Genomic DNA, 24,544 nt, shown 5'->3' with positions numbered 1-24,544 from the left:
GAACACACTCGCATGAATAAAGAGAGAAATAAAAACAAATTTACCTGATCACCAATTTTAAGCGGTATAACATCTCCAACAACAATGTCAAAGATTGAAGACTCCACCCTTCTACCCCCTCTGATAACCTGCGCGTACATACAAATAGAACATGTAGTGGAGAATGCACGAAAGGGAAATATATTCAATGAGGCTACTCCTAGTCTTGAGATACGTGTTTTTAATATGGTAGAAAGAAAAGTGAACAAGTATTAAAGTACCTCAAGATGTATATTTCTTTTCTGATCATCCAGATTCTGGAACTGGAGAGATTGTCTGTAATCACCGATGGCTACAAGATAGGTGGGGAAAGTTGTACATCTCCTTAGAAAAATTAAGACAACACAAAATAAAAGCAAATAAAAACACACAAAAAAAAGATAAAAAAGAAAGATAAAATAAGCTATGGGGATGTTCGGTCGGGCGTAACGAGAAAGAGACGGGAATTTGCACCCATGTCTGTAATACCTCGTATTTTTCTGTATTTTATAAATATATTTTATTATATTTATAAATTATTTTTACGATTTTTAGAATTTAAATCGCATTTAAATCGCATTTAAATATTATTTAAATGTATTTTTAATTAATTAGAATATTTATTATTTTAATTAATTACAAAAATCATTTATTATTTCATGTTGGGAATTTAATTGGGTTTCAAAAGTAAAACGATTTTTAATTAATCTAGCCCAATTCAATTCCAAGTTCAAGTCCAAACAAATTAAGCAAGCCCATCTTATGTTTAATGAAGCCCGAAAGGGAATCCTAAAGCCTAGCCCATCTTGGAGTTTCCTAAGCCTATAAATATAGGTGCTCACCCTCAAAATCCCTCACTATTATTCATTAAACCTAAAAATAAAACCCTAACCCTAAATTCCTCTTTCTTTCGTCGAACTTATGTTTGTCCGTTTTTCACCTAATTCCGTTCGTTTTCAGAAAATGGTTTCTTCTTCAAAGTTGTAGATCTCAAAAAGTTCTTGAGCTTTGCTTCAAGAATCAATTGATTCCAGTTATAGATTAGAAGTTATGAGCATTCTAAATTTCTGCTGCAGTTTTTCACTTCCCCTTTTCTCTGCCTTCCCTTGCGTCGTGCCCAGCCCCGAGCACTCGACGCCCATCACTCGTTGTTGCTGCTTGTTGCCCTCAACACAGCCACACATACTCGCACACTCTCTCTCACTCGTGCTCGCTGCCGAGCCGTGCTGCCGCCCCTGCCTTTGTGCTTGCACCGCACGCAACACACACACACAACCGTGTGTTGTGTGTATCATACTCCGTATATTTTCGATCCTTTTTTCGCCCAATCACATTCAATTCGTGATTGTACCGTGCTATAGGCCGGATTGATATAATTCTCTTCTTCCTTGCCTATTCTATTTCAATTCCGTATTTTAAATTATATTATTATTATTGTTTTGGATTAGTTAAATTGCTGGGAACGGTTATGAACACCGTGTTTTAATGTTTTCGTATTTGAATTGATGGGATTGATTTTAATTGTACGAACTATTATTTTCAGATTTATTAATTAATTAAAGTGTCAATTTTTATGGTCAAAACATGGTTTTATTAATGACCTATTGATAAGACTTTAATTCCAATTGTTCAGGCGATTGATTCACATAATTTAATGACGATTTAAATTATGGGAATCAAGTTCAATTTTCAGATTTATTATAAAGCTTTAAAGTGTTGATTTTAATGATTTTAAAGCTAAAAAGTCAATGTTTTTATACTAGGACTTGAGTTGACTATTTGAGACTATTAAATTGACGAATAACGATTAATTTCTAATTAAACCAAGGGTTTTAGTTTCTTAAATAGTTGCTGGAAATTTAGTAAGCATGGATAATAATTAAGTTTCTCCATTTTGTTTATAGGAGTTGATTTCTAGTGAGTCGTGATTCGCACAGTGGCCCCCGTACTTAGGTATTCCAGGTACGTACAAGTCTAGGGCGACCACACGAATTGTCAAGGGACATTACATGATTGTTATTGATGTGAATTATATTATGTGAACTTGGTGAATTCATATTTGATTTGGTGAACGATCATGTGAATTATTATATTGGAATTAATGATTTATTGATTGAACAAGCATGTTGGGACTATTGTGACTATGGATTTCATTGTCAATCATGTTGTTCAATATTTATGCATGTATGGTTTGTTTCACATACAAGGGATGCATTAATTATGGTTATGCTATTGTACGGGATCTCTAGCATACTTTTGAGTCAATTATTCGTACCTCGTTGTACTATTTATTTTACCACATGTGAAGGGTTAGCTCACGTAAGCCACCGCACATGTAGGGTTCAGTTGGGAATATTTTATATGAAATGAATTAGGATTTTTCGTGCAAGGGCACAACCCTCATGTTAATAGGCATGATGTGGAATCTCACCTTTTGTGAGAAGGAACTTGGTAGTAATTTCACTACGTCTTGATTTATTGATCACAAGTCCTAAAGGATTAAAATGAGATTGTTTTGGTTGTCGTTTATTAATTGTATGTGTGTATGTATGTGTGTTCGAGTCTCGAGTTCACCATTAATAAAATATTAATAAACGTAAAGTGCAACCAGAACAAGCTTCAAAACTCTTGGAACGTATATACCTTGAGTATGAACAATGGGGGGAGACTTGCCGGAAAGCTCGTTCTCCTACTAATGATACAAGACGTTGTTTCATTTAATTTATGCGCTGGAATTTCGTCGGTATGGCCCGACACTCGGTATGGTCCGATATTTATTATTTATGATGGTGTTTGGTAGGCTCCCAACACCCTTCCTTTATGGAATATTCTTTTGGCCCGTTCGAAGCTTATTCTAATTAACTTGTAAGTCAAGAGTCGAGTCAAGAGTCGAGTCTTGTATTCATGATTTGCTTGTTATTTATTAAATGACTTTTGCATGTTGATCAGTACTTAGGCGAGTGATGCATGTTTATAGTTTTATTTCACTCCAGCCTTGTAAGTACTCAGCTTTTGCTGACTACGTGCTTTATGTCTTTTGGTCATGGCCTTCGCCTTAATGACCCTATGATGATCCATCATTTGTACTTGCATTGTTGGGGAGTAGATTAATTTAGCAGGTTGGTAGATCAAAGTACGATCGAAATCATTTAGCTTGGGATGGTTGAGAGAGTTGCATTCTTTTGTGCTTTGAAACTATTTTTAATACTTTACTTATGTTTTGAATTGTTGGATTTTTTTAAATACTTTGGTTTTTGGGCCGTTATGGTTCCAATTTGTAGGAGGCCTCAAATATTAGTATTTATGTTGGTTTGAAAGTTAGTTGACATTAATTTCCGCTGCGTAATTCTGGTACTAGCCTTAACCGTTATCACGGTGGCGGTAATACTTTAGTAATTCCTTTATTTTAAGTTGGAAAATGGTTTTATAAAAGCAAGGAATTATTAGGGTGTTACAATGTCTCTCTTGCCCGTTGATTGGTTTCCCATTCTTACAGTCTTCTTTCCATATTTTAATTTTTTTGAGTTCTCTCTTCCGTCACTTTCTTTCCCTACCCAAGCCAACTTGGGACTTCTCCATTATCCCATTTTCCTCCTCTAGGTCTCTACTCATCCTCTACTGTCAGTCCAGTCCAACAGAGCTTTAACCCTAGCCCTCACTTAAAAATCCGGCAATGATTCGAGGCCCAAGGGTTCCCTGACACACTTCCACGACAACACTTCCAATCAAGTACAACGCTATAAAATTGAATTCGAGGGCTGATGCTGTCGGATATCAGACATGGTGGTTAAGAAGAGAAGATAGTGGTTACAAGGGTGTGGTCTTCGATTATTTGTCTTTGATATTGATTAAACTCATTGTTCTTTGATTAAGAAAATATCAAATCATGCATATTGAAAGTGTTTGAAAATTTAAGATTCATTGGTGGCTTAGAGGTGGTATCTGGTATTGGTGTTCATGGCGGTGGGAAAGAGTTGTTGAGGGAGGTGTTATCTTTCCTCTCCTTCGATCTTCTTTATTCACCAAACATTTGAAAATAAAATTAAAATCTTTCTCGCCTCCAACCAAAAACATTGTTGTTTGAGGAGGCTTTAATTCAATTCTTTTCATTCCTCTTTCTTGTTTCCTTTCCTTTTCCTATTTATGAACCAATTTACATTGTACTTCGTATACATATTACATATTGCAATGACATTTTTTCATTAGGTAAGAAGAATGGACCCTGCTAAACCAACACCTATCGCATGTTAGTTAACTCAACTACATAGGTCTACGCTCCCTTCCCAAGCATATCGCAGTTGATGGGGCTCGACCTTGTGACCTCCAGGTCACAAGGTGAGTTCCCCACCGACTCCACCTTATGTTAGCAATATTGCAATGACATGGAACCAGAAATGTGACCAACTTCTCATCAAATATCAAACAAAATACAAAGTTCAACGGACGTTACATCTACCCCCGTCAAGACTTTGTCCCTTTGCCGCAACCCCTAGGAATCATCCAGCCTTCAACATCTGGTTCGCAACCATGCACCATCAATGGTGCACTTGTGATTGGTGTCAAAGGCAATCAGTGACCAACAGTCCAACACTATGCAACCACTTACACGTGGCAACCCACACACCCAACTTCACGCCGCCTATTTGAGGCTTTCTCGACGCAACGTGCTGGTGGCTATGGTGCAGGCTATGATGATTTCGTTGGGTATTCCGGCCTTGCTAGGCCGCACCTTCCATACAAATTTCGACAAGTTTTCCTTGCTTGGATATTCTGGATATATGCAGCAATTACGCAGGCAGGAGTTTTACTCCCTCAACACAATTGGGCTAGACGGTGCAACCCATGGTCATCCTGTGCCTCACTAACACACTTCATCACCTCCGGGTTACTTCACTTTCCAACCGAGCCTTGCATCTTTGTCCATGACTTTGGTAACATATACATCTAATATTAAAAATATTGCAACTACTGTTCTTAGCACTGTTGAGAAGCATTTGCCATGGAGAACTCAACTAGAATCGTTTTTGGTGTCACATAGTTTATTACGCATGATTGATGGTTCCATATGCCCAATGTATACTTGCTTGATGATTAGAATAGAGAGTCAATGAATCCTGAATATTATCATTGCTTGTGAATTGATCAAAATGTTCGTTCATGGTTATTTGCTACATTGTAACAAGATATGCTAGTATGTTGACTTTTCAATGATGATTTCGAATAGCCTATAATCTCGGTTTAAGAGTGCTAGTATGGCTCGATTATGGAATTGAAAATTATATTGTGAAATGTTGCTATGCAAGAAAGTCTATGGAAGCCTATTTTCGTGAAAGTAAAATCCTTGTTGATTCCTGTGCCGCGATTAGTGCTCCTGTTTCAACCTGTGATTTAATTTAACACATTGTAATGGGAAAAATGTGACTCATTGACCACCAAATTAACCACTTGTCGAGAAGTTATATTTTATTGATTTCACATGCATCTATGTTTGTTGGTTATCTTTTTCCTCTTCCAGCAATCTGTTACTTTATGTACTCTTACCCAAGATCTCCATCAACCAACCCCTTCAAACATCATTCAAGTAACTAACATGGTTTCTATTTTTACATGACAAAGTTCCTCTCAGTGGTCTACGAATTGTTCCTCTTAAAAGCAAACTATTGTATTCTAGTTCATTTGACATTTTGACAAGATCGTCGTAATAAAGGTATTCAAGTATGGGGTTGAATCAGCAGCCTCACAATGCCTCCCCTTGTCAACATATTTTTTTACTCTAATCAACACTACCAACTCACAGAAAATAGAAACAGTTGCAATCTACTAAAATAAAGGATATGCATTATTGATCCTTAACAAAAAAAAACAAACTATACCTGTAACAACAACAACAAGGAAAACAGCAAAGAGAACGCTTCCACCGTCATGCCATCCTTGTTTAATTCCCTGTAACAATCTAGACCAGTTACATACCCAAATGATAAATAATAAAATTCCATAATGTAAGGAAAAATGAAAAATAAATCATCTACAAGTGATATAAAGTATAAAAAGAAATTCATGCAACATCAAGGTGTGTTAAGCTCTACATCGGAAAGATAAAATAATAAATTAAAGAAAATCATTACAACATTAAGGAAATTTTATGAACAGTCTACTGAAAACAGCAACCTAATACTCCTAAGTTTATTTTTAGAGACAACTACCAATGATGAAGCTTTTATTCAACAGTTGTAATACGATGTTAGAAGTTAGTTTTTGGCAGGAAAGTTAGTTAAAACTTAAAATCAGTTTGTTGTAATGTCAGATTTATGAACTAATTTTCTATAAGTAGCTCATTGTAATTCAGTTGTTGATCATTCGGAAATACATTTAAAAAAACCCCTCCCTCCCTCTCTCTATTTTTTTATTTCTTTTGAAACATCTCAAAATCTGGCTCTTGAATTTGAGTTTCAATAGCTAATTGTTAGTCAATTCTTTCATTGGTATTAGAGTTTTCCTGCAGTTATCATCAAAGAAATACTCACTCTTGATTTCATACCCATTCTGAAGAACAAACCCATTTCTGCAATCCTGGCTTTGGTTGTAACTAGAAGTCCTACAAGAGAGGAACGAGAAGCTTACGGGCCTTATCCAAATTACAGTTAGGGAAGGAAGGCTGCTAGTTCCCCACATTCGATTATTGAAGCAGAGGATGGAATATTAAGCATAGCAAACCAAAGAGTTCAAGGAAGAAATGTTGTAAATGATGCATACCAGAAATGATTTGAGTAAGAGGATCAAAGTAAGTGAAGATTCAAGGAAGACAAAAATCACTTTGATATGGAATAATACTGCCTAAACTTGACTTTCCTAAATATGATGGAAAAAATCCTGTCTTGTTGATCAAAAGGTTTAACAAAAAGTTTAGTTTATGCAAGGTAAAGATGAGCAGAAAGTGGATATTGCTTGCATAAACATGAAGGCTAAAAGTTGGATGTCTTAAGAAGAATGTCGATTGATTTGAATTTATAATCATTGATCTGTGTGCGCATTTCAAGGATGAGAATGGTATAAATGTGGTTGAGAAGTTTAATAAAATGCAGCAAACAAGAAATATAGTCTAACATAGATGAGTCTAAAAACCCAAGATCTCTCATGCTTTAGTGTAATCAGGTTTTACCTAAAACATACGTGGTACTTTCTGGACCATTTTGTTGGAGGTCAAACCTACCCTTAAGCCTTTTGTGAGAGCATTCGTAATTGTATCCTTAACTGAAATTGTTTAGTATGCAACGTTAGAAGACGAAACCTGGGAAGCCACAGAATTTTATCAAAAACTAAAACCTTCACGCACTAATACCATTTGTAAACCTGCCTGTTCTTATACCTACATAACTTCCTAAGTTCAAACTAAACACAATACAATCAAAGTCTCTTAAACCTTAAGTTTTGGGTGTCATTTAAAACAAACTAAGTTGTTTAGTGTTGAGATAATTGATGTGGGTGAAGAAGAGGCGTCGGAGAATGTTGTGGATGAAGAATCTGAATCTAAAGAAAAATGCTTTGAGGTATCAAGTATCTAACCTAGTATATCTATCAATTCTCTGACTTCAACGGTAAACCACTTGATATTTTGATAGATTCAGGCGGCACTCACAATTTTCTAGATTTAAGTCTAGTTATAAAGTTGGAATAACAGTTGGATGTTGGATTCCATAGCTCTTCAAAGTTGTTATAATAGGAGTTGGTAATCATTCAGCATGTCAGTTGATGTACAAGAACCAACCTCACTTCAACTTTGAAGAATTTTGAGTTCTGATATGATTTCGACTCCCTTGGATAGTTGTGACATGGTCTTGGGCATTCAGTGTCTTAGTGGACTAGGCACTATGATATGGGATTTAAGAGTCTTATTATGGGGTTTGATCTTCAATATAGCCATCATGTGCTTAAGGGAATTCTAGTTGGAGGAGTACTTAAGAAAATAATTCACGAAAGAATGGTCCATTCAACTTAAATGTATTTCATGAAATGATCGAACTTGGAACTAAGAATGGCAGCTTTAATATTGTAAGAGCATCTCCAATGGTTGTAGCTAGGGAGTTGCTTGCAATTCGCAAAAGTTTCAAGCTACTAGCTTAACCATTTGAATGATTTTAATAAATTAGCTTGGGCAAGCTAATTTGCTTGGAAAGAAGTGGTCCAATAGGAACTTAAGTAATAATAAAATTAAATGGTTAATTGTGGACCCATTTAAATATCAAGCTAGTTTAGTAAATTAGCTTACCATTGGAATACAAACTAGCTAGAATGTTAATTAGCTTAAAATCTTAGGTGGCACGACAAGTTAATTTGACAATTAGCTTGCCATTGGAGATGCTCTAAATTGTGGAACTGAAGCTCATAACGTACCTAGTTGTGTGGGGCCATTTTGGAGAAGCGCAATAGAGTGTTTGAAGAACCTACTGAGTTACCACCTTCTAGAGGTATGTTTGACCAAAGGATTCCTTTGGAGTTTGGAACTATTATGTGAACATAAGGCCATACAGATATCCTCTTAAGCAAAGAGATATCGTTCAAAAAGCTAGTGCAAAAGGATCATTCAGTTACTTATGGCATTGGGCCGTTGGTTCTGAAGAAGGATGGGTCTTGGAGGCTTTCCGTAGACATCGGAGACTTGAATAAGAAGATTTTAAAGGATAAGAGTTCATAAAGAAGAAATGTATAACACAACCTTCTAAACTCGTAATTGACACCATGAGTTTCTGTTAATGCCCTTTGGATTAACTAATGCTCCTACCTCTTTTCAAGCATGGATGAAACACATTTTCAAACCCTTGTTGAGAAAATGTGTGTTGATGTTCTTTGATGACATTATAGTGTACAGCTCTAGAGGTTGGAGGAGCATTTGAGGCATATAGAGGTTGTTTTACAATTAACGGATCAAAAACTTTGTTTGCTAAAATGAGTGAAGGGGCCTTTGCAATTGATAAAGTTGAATATTATGGGCACTTTATATCTGGAAGTGTAGTTGAAACAGATCCTCAGAAGATTGCAGCAGTAGTGAAATGGCCAATCCCTAAAAATGTGAAAGAATTGAGAAGCTCATTGGGATTAGCTGTCTACTACAGAAAATTGTCAAGGAATTATGCCAAGCCATTGACTAACTTGCTTGAAAAGGATGGGTTTAAGTGGTCGGAGGAAGCTATAGAGCTCAGTCAGTCTTGGTATTTCCTGATTCCTCCAAGAAGTTTAAAATTGAAAGTCACGCTTCAAATGTGGGGATTGATGTTGTTTTGGTGCAGAGAGGTCTCCTTTAGCATTTTTAGCAAGGCTTAGGTCCGAAGTGGCAAAGGCTCTCTGTATTCGTGAGCAAATTGTTAGCTGTGGTGACTACAGTTCAGAAATGGGAGCATAATACCAGAAACTCATCATTTCAGAAAAGTTTCCAGTGGTTAATAAAACATAAGATCTAGAACGTTTTCAGCAGTTCTAGTTGCTAAACTGATTCTGTACAAGAGTGCATGGAAATTGATTGCTAATGCTTTCTCTCATGTATTGTTTTTGGCTCTCTAAATCTTGTACTCCATTTTGAATTCTTTAATTCAAGAAATTGCAAATTGGACATTAGCTTCTTGCAATTAAGTGACAAGCTGAAACAAGGTCAAAAAAATTCCACCTTGATTCATGGTTACTCAGAAGGAAAGGGAAGAATTAATAGGCCCTGATGATTCTCCTAAATCGGCAATCATGCAGTGGGTTACATACTTCTCCTCAAGGTGGACACTCAAGAAGAGATGCCACTTTGAAAAGAGTCATGAAGCTGTTTTATTGATAGTGTATGTCTGCCCACGACAAGTAACTTTCTGATCCACTTTGATTTTAGAATTTAGTTATAACTAGTTAACTTCTTCCAAAAATACTCGAATTACGTAAAAATTCAGTTAAGGCTGTTTTTGGGGAAAGTTAGTTATGATCAGTTTGTTGTAATTTAGTTGCTTGTTATATAAAGAATAAAAACAAAAGGAATGCTTGTTTTCAAAACTCTGCAACACATAATGATGGGATTTTTAGTCCCAAAATGATTAGGATCGGCTAACATGAACCATCATAAGGAACCGTATGAACGTGAAGTAAGAGAAATAAAAGGTTATGTTAAAGAGAATATACACGAGGCACGAAAAAGAGGGAACACGAAAACAAAATAGGCCGGTTTAAAGAATAGGCGAAAAATAGGAAAACGAGAGAAGTTTACAAAGAAAATAGAAAAAAGAGAAAGAGATGGAAACGAAGTCATATTGAGGCGTCGCCATGTATCATCTCCCTCCACTCTATCTAACGTCATATTTTCCTCAGTCCTCAATAAACTCATATCACTCTCGAACACCCTCTTCCATGTTTGCTTTGGTCTTCTCCTACCCCTCATAATTCCATCCGTTTACCACTCTTCAATCCTTCTAACCGGCGTATCATTTCGCCTCCATCTTACCTAGCCAAATTACCTAATATGATTCTCCGTCATCTTTGTTCTCAAATGTGTAAACCCCACTTTCTTCCTAATCACATAATTCTTCAACCAATCCTTTCATGTATGGCAAAACATCAATGCAACATACGCATTCCCGCCACAATTATCTTATGAATTTTACATTGTTTCATAGCCCAACATTCTGTACCATAATAGTACATGTCTAATTGTCGTACAGTAACATTTCCCCTTCAATCTATGGGGCATGACTGGATCACATGAATCACGTAGAAACCCTGAGGTAATCTTCCACTTCAACCAACCTGATTTAATTCTATGGGTGATTCTTCATCCAACTCCCCATCCTTTTGGATAATAGATCCTAGGTAGCAAAAGAAATTTGAACCTTTTAAAGTCCTACCATCCAAGGTGATCGTTCCTACCTCTCTCCTTCTATTACCATTAAACTTACACTACAAATATTTCGTCTTAATTTTGCTCAACTTAAACCCATGAGGTTCCAACGTATGTCTCCATAATTCCAACTTACTTTCGACACCTTCTTTCGTTTCGTCGACCAACACAATATCATCTGCAAACAACATGCACCATGGTAACTATCTTGAATTGAACTCGTAAATTCGTCCATTACTACGGCAAGGAGGAAAGGGTTAAGTGTGGAACCTTGATGTAGTCCAATCGTGATAGGGAACTTCTCTGTCTTTCCAAGACTAGGTTGTACACTCGTGTTAGCTCCCTCATAAATGTCCTTAATGATGTCAATATATTTTGCGAAATTCGTTTCCTTGTTAAAGCCCACCAAAGTACTCCCCTCGGTACCTTATCATATGCCTTCTCCAAATAAATGGAAACCATACGTAAGTCTTTTTTCTTATCCCGATAGTTCTCAATTAGTTGTCTCATAAGATGAATGGCCTCCGTAGTTAATCTTCCTGACATGAAGCCAATTTGGTTCAGCGGTCTTGGCACCTCTCCTTAACCTTTGTTCAATCAAGTGCTCCCAAAGTTTCATAGTACTCCCTCCGTATTTAATTAAAAGATACACTTTGACGGCACGTATTTTAGGAGGGTGAGATGAATTTATTGAAATAAGATGAAAGTGGGGTATTAAATTATTATTTATTGTAAGAAATTGATATTGGGTGCATTATTTAATGTTGAAAAAATAGTATGTGAGTAAGTGTGGGGACCACAAGAGGGAGAGAAAAATTAATATAATTGTAAGTAGAGACCATAACATGCCTAAAATAGAAAGTGTATCTTTTAATAAAATACGCCCGAATAAGGAACTTGTATCTTTTAAATAAATACGGAAGGAGTATGACTCATTAGTTTGATCCCTCGATAGTTGGCACAATCTTGGACGTCTCCTTCATTCTTATACAAAGGGATAAGCGTGCTTTTATCATTGTGAGATTGGCCACCATATTGTGAGATACTTATATCTCCAAATCTTGCTCTCGATCTCAATTAAATGGATTGTCAAAATACAACTTTCGTCTCTCTTTTATCTCCTTATCTCCAACCATAATTCTTTGTTCCACATCCTTTACACACCTAACCTTTTCAAGATCTCGTGTCTTCCTACCTCTCATATGAGTCAATCTATAAACGCTCTTTTCTCCTTCCTTCGTAGCCAAGCTTGCTAAATGAACCTCATTCGTCTTTGCTCTTGCATCCCGTACAACCTTATTTGCTCCCTCTTTTACCTCTCTATATTTCTCGTAGTTCCCATCGCTCCTTCATCTTCCCAACATTCTATAGCATTCACGTTTGTTCTTTATCGCTTGTCACACTTCTTCGTTCCACCAAGATGTGTCCTTACTCGGTAGCATGCTTTCTTTAGATTCTCCGAGAACTTCCTTTGTTATTTCCTTTATGTTGTGCTCCACTTTAGTCCACAAAAAATATATATCCAAATCCATGCTACAAAACCAAATACCTGTTGTGGCCATGTTATCAACAATTTTTTGTTGGTTCTGCTCTTGCAATTTACACCACTTAATCTTAGACTCCACTTGTGGTCTTCGAGAACTTATGCAACCCCTACTTCAAAACTCAAGCACTACTAGTCTATGTTGGGTTGTCGTACTCTCACCCGAGATCACTTTACGATCAACGTAACCCTTTCCCCAAGTATTCCTTACTAAAAAGTAGTTAATTTGACTCGCACTGGCGCCAATCGGCCCACTCCTACATGTCACTAGGTGAGAGGTCCTCTTTTCAAACCAAGTGTTCATGACCCCCAAGTCATATGTCTAACGCATAATCCAGAATATCATTTCCTGCTTTATTCCTTTCTTCGAAACCAAAACCTCCAGGAATGCTCTAAAAACCAACTCGCTTAGAGCCCAAATACCCATTGAGGTCACCACCAATGATCATCTTCTCACTCCTAAGAACATGTTGCACCACTTCCTCCAACTCCTCCCAAAATCCTCGTCCTACAGAGGCATCCAATCCTATTTGAGGTGCATATACACTTATGAAAGCTACGATCTCATCCCTATCACAAGCTCAATACTCATAATTCGATCACTTTTCGTAGGAACTTCCACTACATCATCAATATACTCCTGATCAATGAGAATACCTACTCCATTCCTACTCTTATCCTTTCCCGGTTACAAAAGCTTATAACCCCAAAAAGCTACTCCCTCCGTCCCAAAATACTTGAAACGCTTTCCTTATAAGGCCGTCCCGGATTACTTGCAACGTTTCTAAAAATGGAAACTTTTATTAATATTGTATCAATTTCTCACTTGCCAAATGACCCACCTACTTCCCTACTCCCTATCTATATTTGACTAACATCCACTATCTATATCAAAAAAAATACCCCACTACCAACTACTTCTAATTAAATAATTAACAATTACAATGCATTAAACTCTGTGCCGGTCAAACCGTTTCGAGTATTCCTGGACGGAGAGAATATTTCTCTTGCCTTTTGTCCAACCCACTTGGTCTCTTGTAAACATATTACGTTAATTCTCCTCCTTTTCATAACCTCCCGTCAAAGAGTTGATGTTCTATACTTCTATGTCCCAAATGCACCTACTATCTTCACCATTGCCCTTACCATGTTTGTGGACGGGCTTTTTTACCCCCGCCCATCCATTATGCGAGAACCCTTGCATATCGTCACTTTTGGGTGACGACCTAGCAGCCCTTGCATATTTTTCACTACACTCGGGACTATGAAGTGCAGTGCGTCGCTGAGGAGGGAACGCCCCACAATGTCCAAATTTCGGTTCATGTCCATCAGATGTGACTATGGTTTCAGCTGGCTGCCACCATGGAATTAAAACTCGGCCGTTCCGTTACGTAACGGCCGTTATGTAACCTATTTTGGATTTGCCGTTACGCGAAAACCCGTTACGTTACGGTTTGACAAAAATCACGTCTTTCTCCCCGCGTCGTCCGTTACGTAACAGTGACTCGCCGCATTAGACGTTTTTTTCTCCGTTACACCGTTCTTTTACATAAATTGACCAAAAATATTTATGTAATTAGTTATGTAGTTTATGAAAAATGATATTTCGAGTGCTTATTTGTTCACAGAAAATAATACTCACTCATATTAGGATAGATTTGGTTATATTCTGTTGATATAATGCTTTTTAGACCAAAAATATAATAATAAGGCTTAGACATGTTAATGGGGTTTTTTTCAAAAAATTCACACCGCGTCATCCGCGATCCGTTCTATTCTTCCTTACAAGCGGTTTCCGCGACAACGCGACCGTTACCGTGAACGCGACCGCATCCGCGTTTTTTTTCTATGGCTGCCACAGACCTACTGCAACCCTCCTCTTTCATTCGGGCTTGGGACTCATAGGCAAAGTGTTTTCAGACACCCATCAGCCGTGAAAATTTTATGTGGAAGAATAGGATCAATACTATTATGGATGGCTCTATATCATGATTAGTTATGGAGAATGCATATTTGATCTCTCATATTATTGATAGGAAAACACCTATATTAATAGTACAGGATATATAACCTATGTCTCCTATGTCTCAAAGGTTTCTATTACATATCTAAGATAGCATAATTCTATCACATTAGATATTATATCACCATAGTTACCTAAGTATTTAGACTTCTATCATATCCTTAATACATACTCCCTCCGTCCCGGAATACTCGACCCGGTTTGACCGGCACAGAGTTTAAGGAATTTGAATTGACTTATTTAATTTAATAGGTAGTAGTTGATAGTGGGGTATTATTTTAATGTAGTTAGTGGGAGGTGGGTTAAGAGGTGGGGTTGGGGGAGAGTAGGGGTTGAATTTTTAATTATTTTTTGTATGGAGTAGGGGGTAGGTGGGTTAATAGGGGTGGAGTGAGAAATAATATAATATTGTTAGAATATTTCCATTTTTAGAAACCGGTCAAGTATTAAGGGACGGCCCGATAAGGAAAACAGGTCAAGTATTCCGGGACGGAGGGAGTAGGATATTGTTCACAAAATTCTACAAACTAATCCTGGTCTTGAGATTATCTATACGGAGTAATAAGTTATTCTGAGACATCGCTGTAAGAAAATGGATTACATCAATGTCAAAGTTCATTTTTACCTTTCATTAATGGAATTCCAAAGCATAGGAAAATGAAGCACAAGTCAAATAAAAAATTAAAAGTAAAAATAAAACTTCAACCGAAAAAGTGATTGCGTTGATGAATGATAACAAACTGTCAGGTCAAAATTTTAAAAAAAAGTGCATTCTCTTACTTCCTTCAAATATGATTTATCCACAAAAACACTGAAGCATACTCATTTAGATTTCAGCAGTTGCAACTTGCAACTTGCAGTGGAGCATTACAGAACCATTCAACTCAACACGTGATTTCTCTTTGAAAAGATTCATAAGCGCAACATATCCAGAAATAGATTGTAGTTGTGGAGAGGAAAAAGATGCAATAGGATATTCACTTGAGCACCAGTGAACTGTTCAGCTCAGCACTTGAATTTTCCAAAACATTCATCTTTACTAATTTGTTTACAACTTGTTAGCATTATGGATTAAAACCACAGGACATTTAGTTTTAATGAACTGACAAAATGAATTAACTAAAATTTTCCCCCAAGGCTTGAGACTCACCTCTGATGTAATACCAAGAGCAAGAGAAGCCAAAGCAGCTACCATCAATATTAATAAAGTCAGATCTTGAAAAGCCTCCCCAAGGAACCGCTAAACCATGTAAGAAAAATTAGAGGCGAATAAGTCATATTACATATCCTTCATTTCATAAATAATATTAAAATCTATCAAGCAAATTAAAGTTCCTCATAAAAAGATAGAATTGAAAATAAAAATAAAAAACTAACCCAAAAACTTCGCCCCTTCTTTCGAGGATAAGTGTTAGATCCAAATACATTTTTCCTTTGCACAATATCTTCATCATTCCCTGGGATCCCCTTCTCCAAATTTGATTTAAGCTTTTTTGCTAACTGACTTACCTAAAATTCAAACACACGTAACGCATGTTAAAATAAAAAAGAAAAGCAACATTAAAAACAAATTCAAGCTTCTTACAAAGCCCGAGGACAAAAATAATTATTAGTTAATCCTAAAAAAGGTTTTGGTTAGATTACTTTCTTTATACCAGTAAACACAAATTTCAAGTCTATAAATAAGAGAGCCAAAATATGTCAACAAAATATAAATTTTATTGATCTTTATATTTTTGGGTACAATCTCTCTGTTTCTCCTCCTCTCCGAATAAAATAATAAGCTCTATTTATAGAGTGAGGGGAGCTTTAGGGTCTTCAATGTGCTTTGGGCCTTTTACTTTGTACTTGGTAGTCATGACCCATTTATAATAGTTTTAACCCATTTTGTTGGGCTTTAACCCATAAAAAATATCCGGGTTTGATTAAAGTATCTAAAATGGGATAAATTAATATGGGAAACCCAAATCAATTAATTTAATGGACCATCAAATGATTTCCAAGTCAATGCTTTGACTTTTGACCTAATAAAATCCAACGTGGCACATTAACAATTTTTTTGTGCCTACAATACCTTCTAAGCACCTTTATGAGAGGGCCCCAAATCCGTGATTATAAACAAACTAATATTAGGCTAGGGTATATAAATTGGCAGTGAAAAGTAGCCTCAAACTATAATTAGTTGTTGGGTTTTCTTTAGGTTGCATAGATGTTTTTCCCTTTCTGAATATCTATCATGCGTTTTTCTGAGATTTAAGATAAATTTAACAAATGTGAGTAGTTCTGAATCTGTCAAAGAGTTCTGTTCAATAACAAATTTTATCTCTTACAACATGCTTTAAATTCAAAATAAAAATAGAATACTAAAAAATGTACCCCACCCAGTTGTTGTAAAACCTACAAATCATGTTTCTTTGACATAGCAGCAAGGTTTCTAGTTTAACTCCATAGTCACTATGTGGAACATCAGGATACTCTTGGATTACTAACAAACAAAATAGAAGACTGTATACTAAAATACTTACTCCGCCAAATTTCTGTAGAGCCAATGAATCGTGTTCTCTTGACATAGCAGAAAGTTCCTCTGGCTTAATTCCGTAGTCACCACGTGGAACATCAGGATACTCTTGGGCTACTATGAAAAACAAAACATAAGCCATAGAAGGCACCACATGCCAGTTAGCTAACCACAACTCAACATGATTAAGGACAAACAGACATATACCACCAAATTAAGTGTAACATTCATGATCTTCACATAGTTACTGCTGCAAAATTATGAAAATGAAATGACCAGAAAATTTACCCTTTGCTGTCTCTTTAGCTTGCTTGAAAAGATTGTCAGCCTGAAAGAGTAACACTTGCAAATGAAAAACAATTTTGAATGGCCAAATAATAAATGAAAAGTCCCCTGAGTTTAAAAACATACTTGTATAACATGTACATGCTTTCTGATCTTCCTTGCAATTTCTTTTTTCTCCTTTTCCTTCTTTAAGTCCAAGCAATTACGGAATCTCCGACAAGCATTTAGAACAAGTGCTGCTTGCTGTAACGTAAAAAAAAATTAATCAGCTCAAACTGTTTTCCATTGTGAAGCTATACATAGAGTTATTATTGCAACAGGTAGTGATTGATTGGTGCCTGCGTCACTATGCTGATGAAAAGCACAACTCAACCAAACTCTAGCAATCCAGGTTTTGGTCATAATGAACTTTATATGTCCTTATGGACCTTAATAAGCCTATTCAGCCAATAAGCTCAAGTAGCTGAACCGGACAAATCAAACCAAGACAAAAACACAAGCTAAGATGCTTAGATATGGATAAGTGTCGGACTTAAACATAAATCCAATTCAAGAATCTTAAACGGAAAAATGTTGAACTTGAAGATGATGGACATGGTAACCAAGCGTACAAAAATCGTGTTAGACACATCCGGACATGGGAACAAAGATACTCCGTACTTCTGTTTGTTAAACGGAATACTACATTTTGAAGTAGGAAAGTAGAAAATTTTCCCTTTTCAGACAAAAATGAGGTGATCAAATATCTATTACCAAATTTGAGTGTAAACCCTCTGTCCAATAATCTTGTCACATTCCCTATCCCACTTCATCTCGTCGGTCCATCCCATTAAGTTTATCTGGCTAGACCAATGAGATATCGAGTACGAGTACGAGTACCATCGATTGAACACAAGCATGTTCTCATACAAGTCGTGGCGGATGTTGAACAGTTTTACGAGATAGTATGTAATTTATACAATTATATTAAACATACACTACCAAAATATTTGCCCCCGGCCCATCCCAACAAATAGAGAAGATCCGCCATTGGAACTCCGTACAACGGAATCTACAAGGAGCAAAAGCAAGTGATGCAAACTGTTTAACCAGCAAATATACAGCCATAATCCCTCAACATAACCAAGAATTCAACTATCCAGTTTCTATTCATATTTAATCTTTTGTAATTCCTTCATAATTAAGCCTCTCAAACATAATCCTTATCCACCCAAACAAATCTAACCAAATTCTTAACTTTAATCTTACTGCCAACATTGAAAAGTTTATTTGACTTGAATATGCTAACCTTTTTTATTCAAAATAATAAAATTTGAAAAAAAAAAAAAGGGAAAAGAGGAAAAAGAGTTACCCTCCAGCGTTTGAGGCGTTCAACTGGACAGTTACTTCCGCAACTGACAATATCGGCGTCTTTCATAGTTTTGAAGAGATTGCAACTAATTTCAAGTTCAACTGTACTGTTACTACTTCTTTATTTCAGATCACAAATGTTCTGGGAAATTAAACCAATTAACTGAGAAATTTGCCTGATCAAAAAATGGGATATGATAATTTTCAAGCAAAGGCAAGTTCAACTGTAGTCTGGTGAAGTTACCAACATGGAGTCTGGAAAGTATGTGGGAAATTCAGCTCTCTTCGTCTTTTTTTTTGCCTTTTTCTCACTTTCAAAAGAATACTTCCTTAATAAAATAAACGGATTTTTCATGAAATGCCCCTGAGGTTTGCCTTAATGCACAAAATACCCCTAAACTTTCCAGAATGCACCAAATACCCCCGAGGTTTAATATAAATACACAAAATGCCCAAAAGGCTAACGAACGTTAAGTCCCCGTTAGCGTATGTTTACCTTTTTGCCTTTAATAAATCGTTTTATCTATTTATCCTAACATTAACCCTTAATTACATAAATTAACCCTTAATTACATTAATAAACCTTAATTAAATTAATTAAACTCTTAACAAATTAATTAACTATTATCTAAAAAAATCAAAAATCAAAATCAATTACCCCCAATTTTTTTTGGATTCTCCATTGCTGCTCTTCTCTCGATTTTCTCTGTCTTCACCACCTTCTTTCTCTCCAATCCCTTCTTCAAACCCATCACTCAAAACCCCATTTTCTCCCTTCTCTCACACACCCAAATCGATTGAACAAGACCAAAACCGAGGCTCAGATCTGCTGCTTTGTTTCTCGCGACGATCTGGGCATGCCTTTGGTCCGCTGGAGCACGCTGGTGTTGGTGGCGGTGTGTGGTGTTGGTTGCGGTGTGTGGTGTTGGTGAGGAAGAGACGGGATGGTGTCGGTGGTGAGGAAGAGAAGGCGTTGGTGTCGGTGGCGGTGTGGGGTGGTGGTGAGGAAGATAAGGGGTTAGCTAGCGGGGCGGTGTGTAGTGGTGGTGAGGAAGAGCAGGGCTGGTGTCGGTGGCGGTGTGGGGTGGTGGTGAGGAAGAGAAGGGGTTAGCGGGACGGTGTTTAGTGGTGGTGGTGAGGAAGAGAAGGGCCCTTCCTTCTTCCTGCCATGGAAGCCAGTTGCTTCCACCTCCACAACTTCACAGGAATTTAATCACCATCTTCATACCCATCAAACAACAACAAAGATTTTCTCTCTTTTCCCAACAAACAATTAGATTAAGATGCAAATTTGATGATTTTCGTTCTCAATTGAGAAATCCCATTGGAACATGGTGGCGATATGGGCTTCCATGGTGCTTCCATGGAGGACAGGGAAGAAGGAAGGGGAGAGAGAGAAAAAAACAAATGAAAAAAATTAAGAAATAAAAAAGGAAAGAGAAAAAATAAAAATAAAATAAAATAAAAGTTAAAGTTAACGGATAAGTTAACGGAAAATAGGCATTTTGGTCATTTTGTGTATTTATACTAAACCTCGGGGGTATTTGGTGCATTCTGGAAAGTTTAGGGGTATTTGGTGCATTAAGGCAAACCTCAGGGGTATTTCATGAAAAATCCCTAAAATAAATGGTCTTTGCTGGAAGAGAAAAGGGGGAAAATGTGAGTGAGACAGAATTCAAGTGAGAACCCAATTTGGCAATTTCAAACATTCCGTGTTTTCCGGGAAATTATAGTACAATATCTAATGCTTTGTTTGGCGATAGGGTTTGGCGCTACTGCTAAAATTTGCAAGTGTTTGGTGTAGGCTTGTTCGACAAAATTAGCGATAACGGGTAATGGTTAATGGTTGAGTAGCGGTTGGAATATAGGGTAGCGGTGAATAGTAGCAGTTAACAGTTAGCTGTTAAAGTAGCGACCAACGTATATGTGTGTTCGGTAAAAGTAACGGTTGATATTTTAAAATTAAACAAAAGGTAGAATATTGTTTAAAACTTTATTATAAAATTTTCAAGAGCTACCCGCTACCGTAAAAGCTACTAATCTTAACGTTTGACAAAATCTAATCAAACGTTACCTCCACCGCTAACAGCTCCCTGAACTGCTACATTGCCAAACACTTACGAATTTTACAAGTAGCGACTTGACTAGGTCAAAACGCTACTGCCGAACACGCCTGAAGTAGCAGGTGAGGTAGAGGTAGCGATTGTTTAACTTCTGTTGTACTTTGTTGTAAAAAAAAATTGTACCATTGAAACTTTAGCATGCATGGTTCATTAAAAAAAAGATTGTCCTTCTCTAGTGTCAAATGTGGCTTTAAATGCATATACAAGAGTACAATACTTCTAATGGCTAAAACATACGAGTTGATCATCATTTTGCCTTAGCCAGCTTTGTCGAGACAAATATCAGCGAAAACATGGGTCAATTAACAGTTGAAGAAAGCAGGGGAAATTCGGCGAGATTAACACTGATGTCAGTGGTTCATCTTCTGGCTTTATCTTTATAAGAAGTGAAGTTTCAACATTTGAATAAAACGATTTGCATACATATTGAAAACAATTTCAGGTTATTTTGGTTCATAATTATACTTTTGTTGGCGTCTAATTTATTGAACCATACTCAATAATTTTTCGCAGGCAAATTATCAGTGAAATTACTTGAGTTTAATGGCCGTAGTAGTATTACTACGGAGAGTGTTACGTACCAAATCGCATCATGTATACATCGAAGATAGATGATAGAAAACGCACAAAAAAGTTGTTTATAGATATTTCCTTAATTTGAATATCAGTTAAATATCATACGGAGTACTTTATTATAGGTGCACTTATCTGTACTGTATTTCTTATGATTTATGAGGTAGTAGTATGATTATATTTTAAAGGTTAAATATTTGTACATGACTATATTGGATTATATATTTTAGGAATCATATAGCGAGGTTCAAGTTTGGGCATGGACAAATTCACGCATTACGATTTAGCACCAATGTTCCTCAGGTGGCTGCATTATATTTGTCGGACAACTCTTGTATTTTTTTTGTTTTACGAGGAAATAAAAACTAGGCGAATTATCTGAATTATCCTTGCGGATGCTATACAATTACTCCAAGCAAATATTTGTCATATAGTCTTGTATAGATAACAAAACATGTAATACCTTTTACATCACTAATTTATCCATAAAATACATATGTTTTCTGTTCGTTTTATAGATTAATTATTTTAATGTAGTTGTCACCTATTTTGGCTAAATTACATAATAACTACTCTTACTACATATATAACATTAAAACAAAAAACTAAACATTAAAAAACTACCCAAATATTAAAAAATAACACATATAAAGATATCTTATATCATAAGACTAGCCCAGTAGCTCGTGCCTTGCACGTGTCAGACAATTAGTTAAGTTAGAAAATGACGCATTTTGGGAATTTAGGCCCTGTTCGGCAAAATTAGCGGTAGCGGTTGAATAGCGGGTAGCGGTGAATGGTAGCGGGTAACGGTTAACTGTCAAAGTAGCGGCTAACTGATATGTGTGTTCGGTAAAAGTAGCGGTTGATATTCTAAAATAAAATAAAAGGTAGAATATTTTTTAAAACATTATTATAAATTTTTCAAAAGCTATTAATTTTAACGTTTGACAAAAGCTACCCAAACGCTACCTCTACCGCTAACCGCTACCTAAACTGCTACCTTGCCTTTTACAAGTAGCGTCTTGACTAGGTCAAAACGCTACCCGCTACCTCAAACGCTACTGCCGAACATGCCCTTAACGTTCTTATGCAATATCGAAGGAAACTGCTCTGATAGACAGATATGAACGAAAAATATTCAAAACATAAAAATTAAATCAAATTAGGACCCTCAAAGCAACGCGCGGATGGTGCAGGGGCATGCACGTAGATCTATGTGCACCTGCACCAAAACGCAAAAATATTAAAACAAAACGCAAAAAAGCAAAAAAAATGAAAAAGAACATAATAAACTAAACAGAAAGAACATGATAGAGTAAATGAAAAGAACATTAACCAAAACCTGAAAAGAACACTAATGTTAAAAAACCATAGAAAATGTAAAAAACGAAAATAATATATTCTCTCTCCTGATAAATTATAAAAAGAACAACTATTTTTCAAAAAGAACATCATGTGAAAAATGCAACAGAAAAAACAAAAAAAAAATCAGAAAGAACATAATAAAGTAAATTAAAAGAACATTAACAAAAACATGAAAAGAACATATCAAGTAAAACACTAATAGTAACAAATCAGACAAAATGTACAAATATAAAAAGAACATATTCGTTATCATTTAAAATTTTATAAAAAGAAGATCATGAGAAAAATGTAGGATAAATAGAACAAGATAATCAAATATTGATAATAATACTTGAAAAATTAAAAAAAAAGGGTTAAAAAACCTAAAAAGAACATAAACCATTAAATAAAGAACAAAAAACTCAAAATTAATAAAAACAGAAAACTACAGGGAAAAAAGCAACATATGAGAAAGAACAACAAACGTAAAAGAAAAGAACAATAAACAAAAGTAAAAGAACAACAAAATAACTATTTTATTTAAAGAATGTAAATGAAAAAGAACCACAAAGTCTGGAAAAAAAACAACATTATTTTTAAGATTAATGTTCTTTTAAAAGGTCTTTTTGTTCTTTTAATAAAACGACGATACTTGAAAGGACGAAAATTATATTTCAAAGAAAGAATTATATGTATGTTCTTTTAAAAGTAAGTTATTGTACTTCTAATACAATTTATTTTTAAGATTAAAAATGTGTTTTAATTCCGTTATTTTATTTATCAAAAATAACTCAACACAACACTGTAAATATGTAAAAGAACAATTACTGATGATATAAAAGAACAAAAAATGCTGATGACACATAAATAATATGTTATAAGAAAGAACATTAGAATTTAAAAAGAACATAGAAATAAGAACAAGGAAGTGTACCTTAATCACCCGATGCACATTCATCAGCATCATCAATATCTTTGAATCGATTAAAAAATACAAAAACTAACGAAATTAAACTAGTATTTTGCTTAATTAGCTAGTTTTCGATAAACTAAATTCAATTAAAATCACGTGTTAGAGATAGAAGGAGGAGAAAATGTATTTCGAACTTTCTCTCTCATAAAATCTCTCTTTTGTTGAGAGAAAATAAAACCTCTCCCCTTTCTCTCTCTAAAATGTGTTTTAAAATGAGAAATGATTGAATTCAGTAGGAGAAATATTATATATATAGAAAATGAAAAATAAAATAAAATAAAAAGAGGAGGATGGAGAAGAAGAAATATAAGCAGTGTTCATAATCAGAAGGGTGCACTTGTTTTTTTCGTACAAATATGAAAAGAACATATTCGTTCTCATTTTAAATTTTATAAAAAGAACATCATGAGAAAAATGCAGGATAAATAGAACAAGATAATCAAATATTGATAATAATACTTGAAAATTTTTAAAAAAAAAACGTTGAAAACCTAAAGAGAACAAAAAACCATAAATAAAAGAACAAAAAACTCAAAATTAATAAAAACAGAAAACTACAGGGGGAAAAAGCAACATATGAGAAAGAACAACAAAAGTAAAAAAAAATAACATTCAAAATATGCGTGAATACTAATAAAAGATACAAAGAACATTACCAATACATAAAAGAACAACAACAAAGCCTAAACGAACATATTAAGATAGAGAAACGAACAACTATAAAGAATTTCAAAACAGTAACAAAAGAACTGCGAAATAATTGCGAAATTGCGAAGTAATTGCGAAATCATAATCATCAAAATATATAATCTAAATACATTAATTAAAGTAATTGAGAAATCAAACTGATCTAAATAATAAAAAACACGATAACTGCGAAATCAAAATCATCAAAACATGTAATTCGTTATTAAAAAAATTGAAAACTTA

The 24,544-nt window shown here is 35.4% G+C and overlaps 1 protein-coding gene across 2 annotated transcripts in view; it reads right to left on the bottom strand.

The window, feature by feature from the left end:
* LOC110805108 (calcium-transporting ATPase 8, plasma membrane-type) overlaps window positions 1-18,943 on the bottom strand; it is a 46,850-nt gene extending 27,907 nt beyond the window's left edge. Inside the window, exons 1-9 of one of the 2 annotated variants that reach the window (XM_056836386.1) lie at window positions 18,600-18,943; window positions 17,375-17,491; window positions 17,252-17,291; window positions 16,971-17,077; window positions 15,823-15,954; window positions 15,596-15,685; window positions 5,892-5,961; window positions 261-331; window positions 45-128 (exon numbers count right to left, since the gene is read on the bottom strand). In XM_056836386.1, the coding sequence (XP_056692364.1) occupies window positions 45-128; window positions 261-331; window positions 5,892-5,961; window positions 15,596-15,685; window positions 15,823-15,954; window positions 16,971-17,077; window positions 17,252-17,291; window positions 17,375-17,491; window positions 18,600-18,665 (777 nt within the window). In that variant the 5' untranslated portion in view covers window positions 18,666-18,943. Of the gene's footprint in view, window positions 1-44; window positions 129-260; window positions 332-5,891; window positions 5,962-15,595; window positions 15,686-15,822; window positions 15,955-16,970; window positions 17,081-17,251; window positions 17,292-17,374; window positions 17,492-18,599 lie in introns of both variants that reach the window. The other variant, XM_056836385.1, reaches the window with a different exon arrangement.
* Between the last annotated feature and the right edge of the window lie 5,601 nt (window positions 18,944-24,544).

This window comes from Spinacia oleracea, chromosome 2, assembly GCF_020520425.1.
Source record: "Spinacia oleracea cultivar Varoflay chromosome 2, BTI_SOV_V1, whole genome shotgun sequence".
In the NCBI taxonomy this organism is placed as follows: Eukaryota; Viridiplantae; Streptophyta; class Magnoliopsida; order Caryophyllales; family Amaranthaceae; genus Spinacia; species Spinacia oleracea.
The sequence above is the reverse complement of the archived record's forward strand: the minus strand, read 5'-3'. Positions and strand labels throughout refer to the sequence as shown.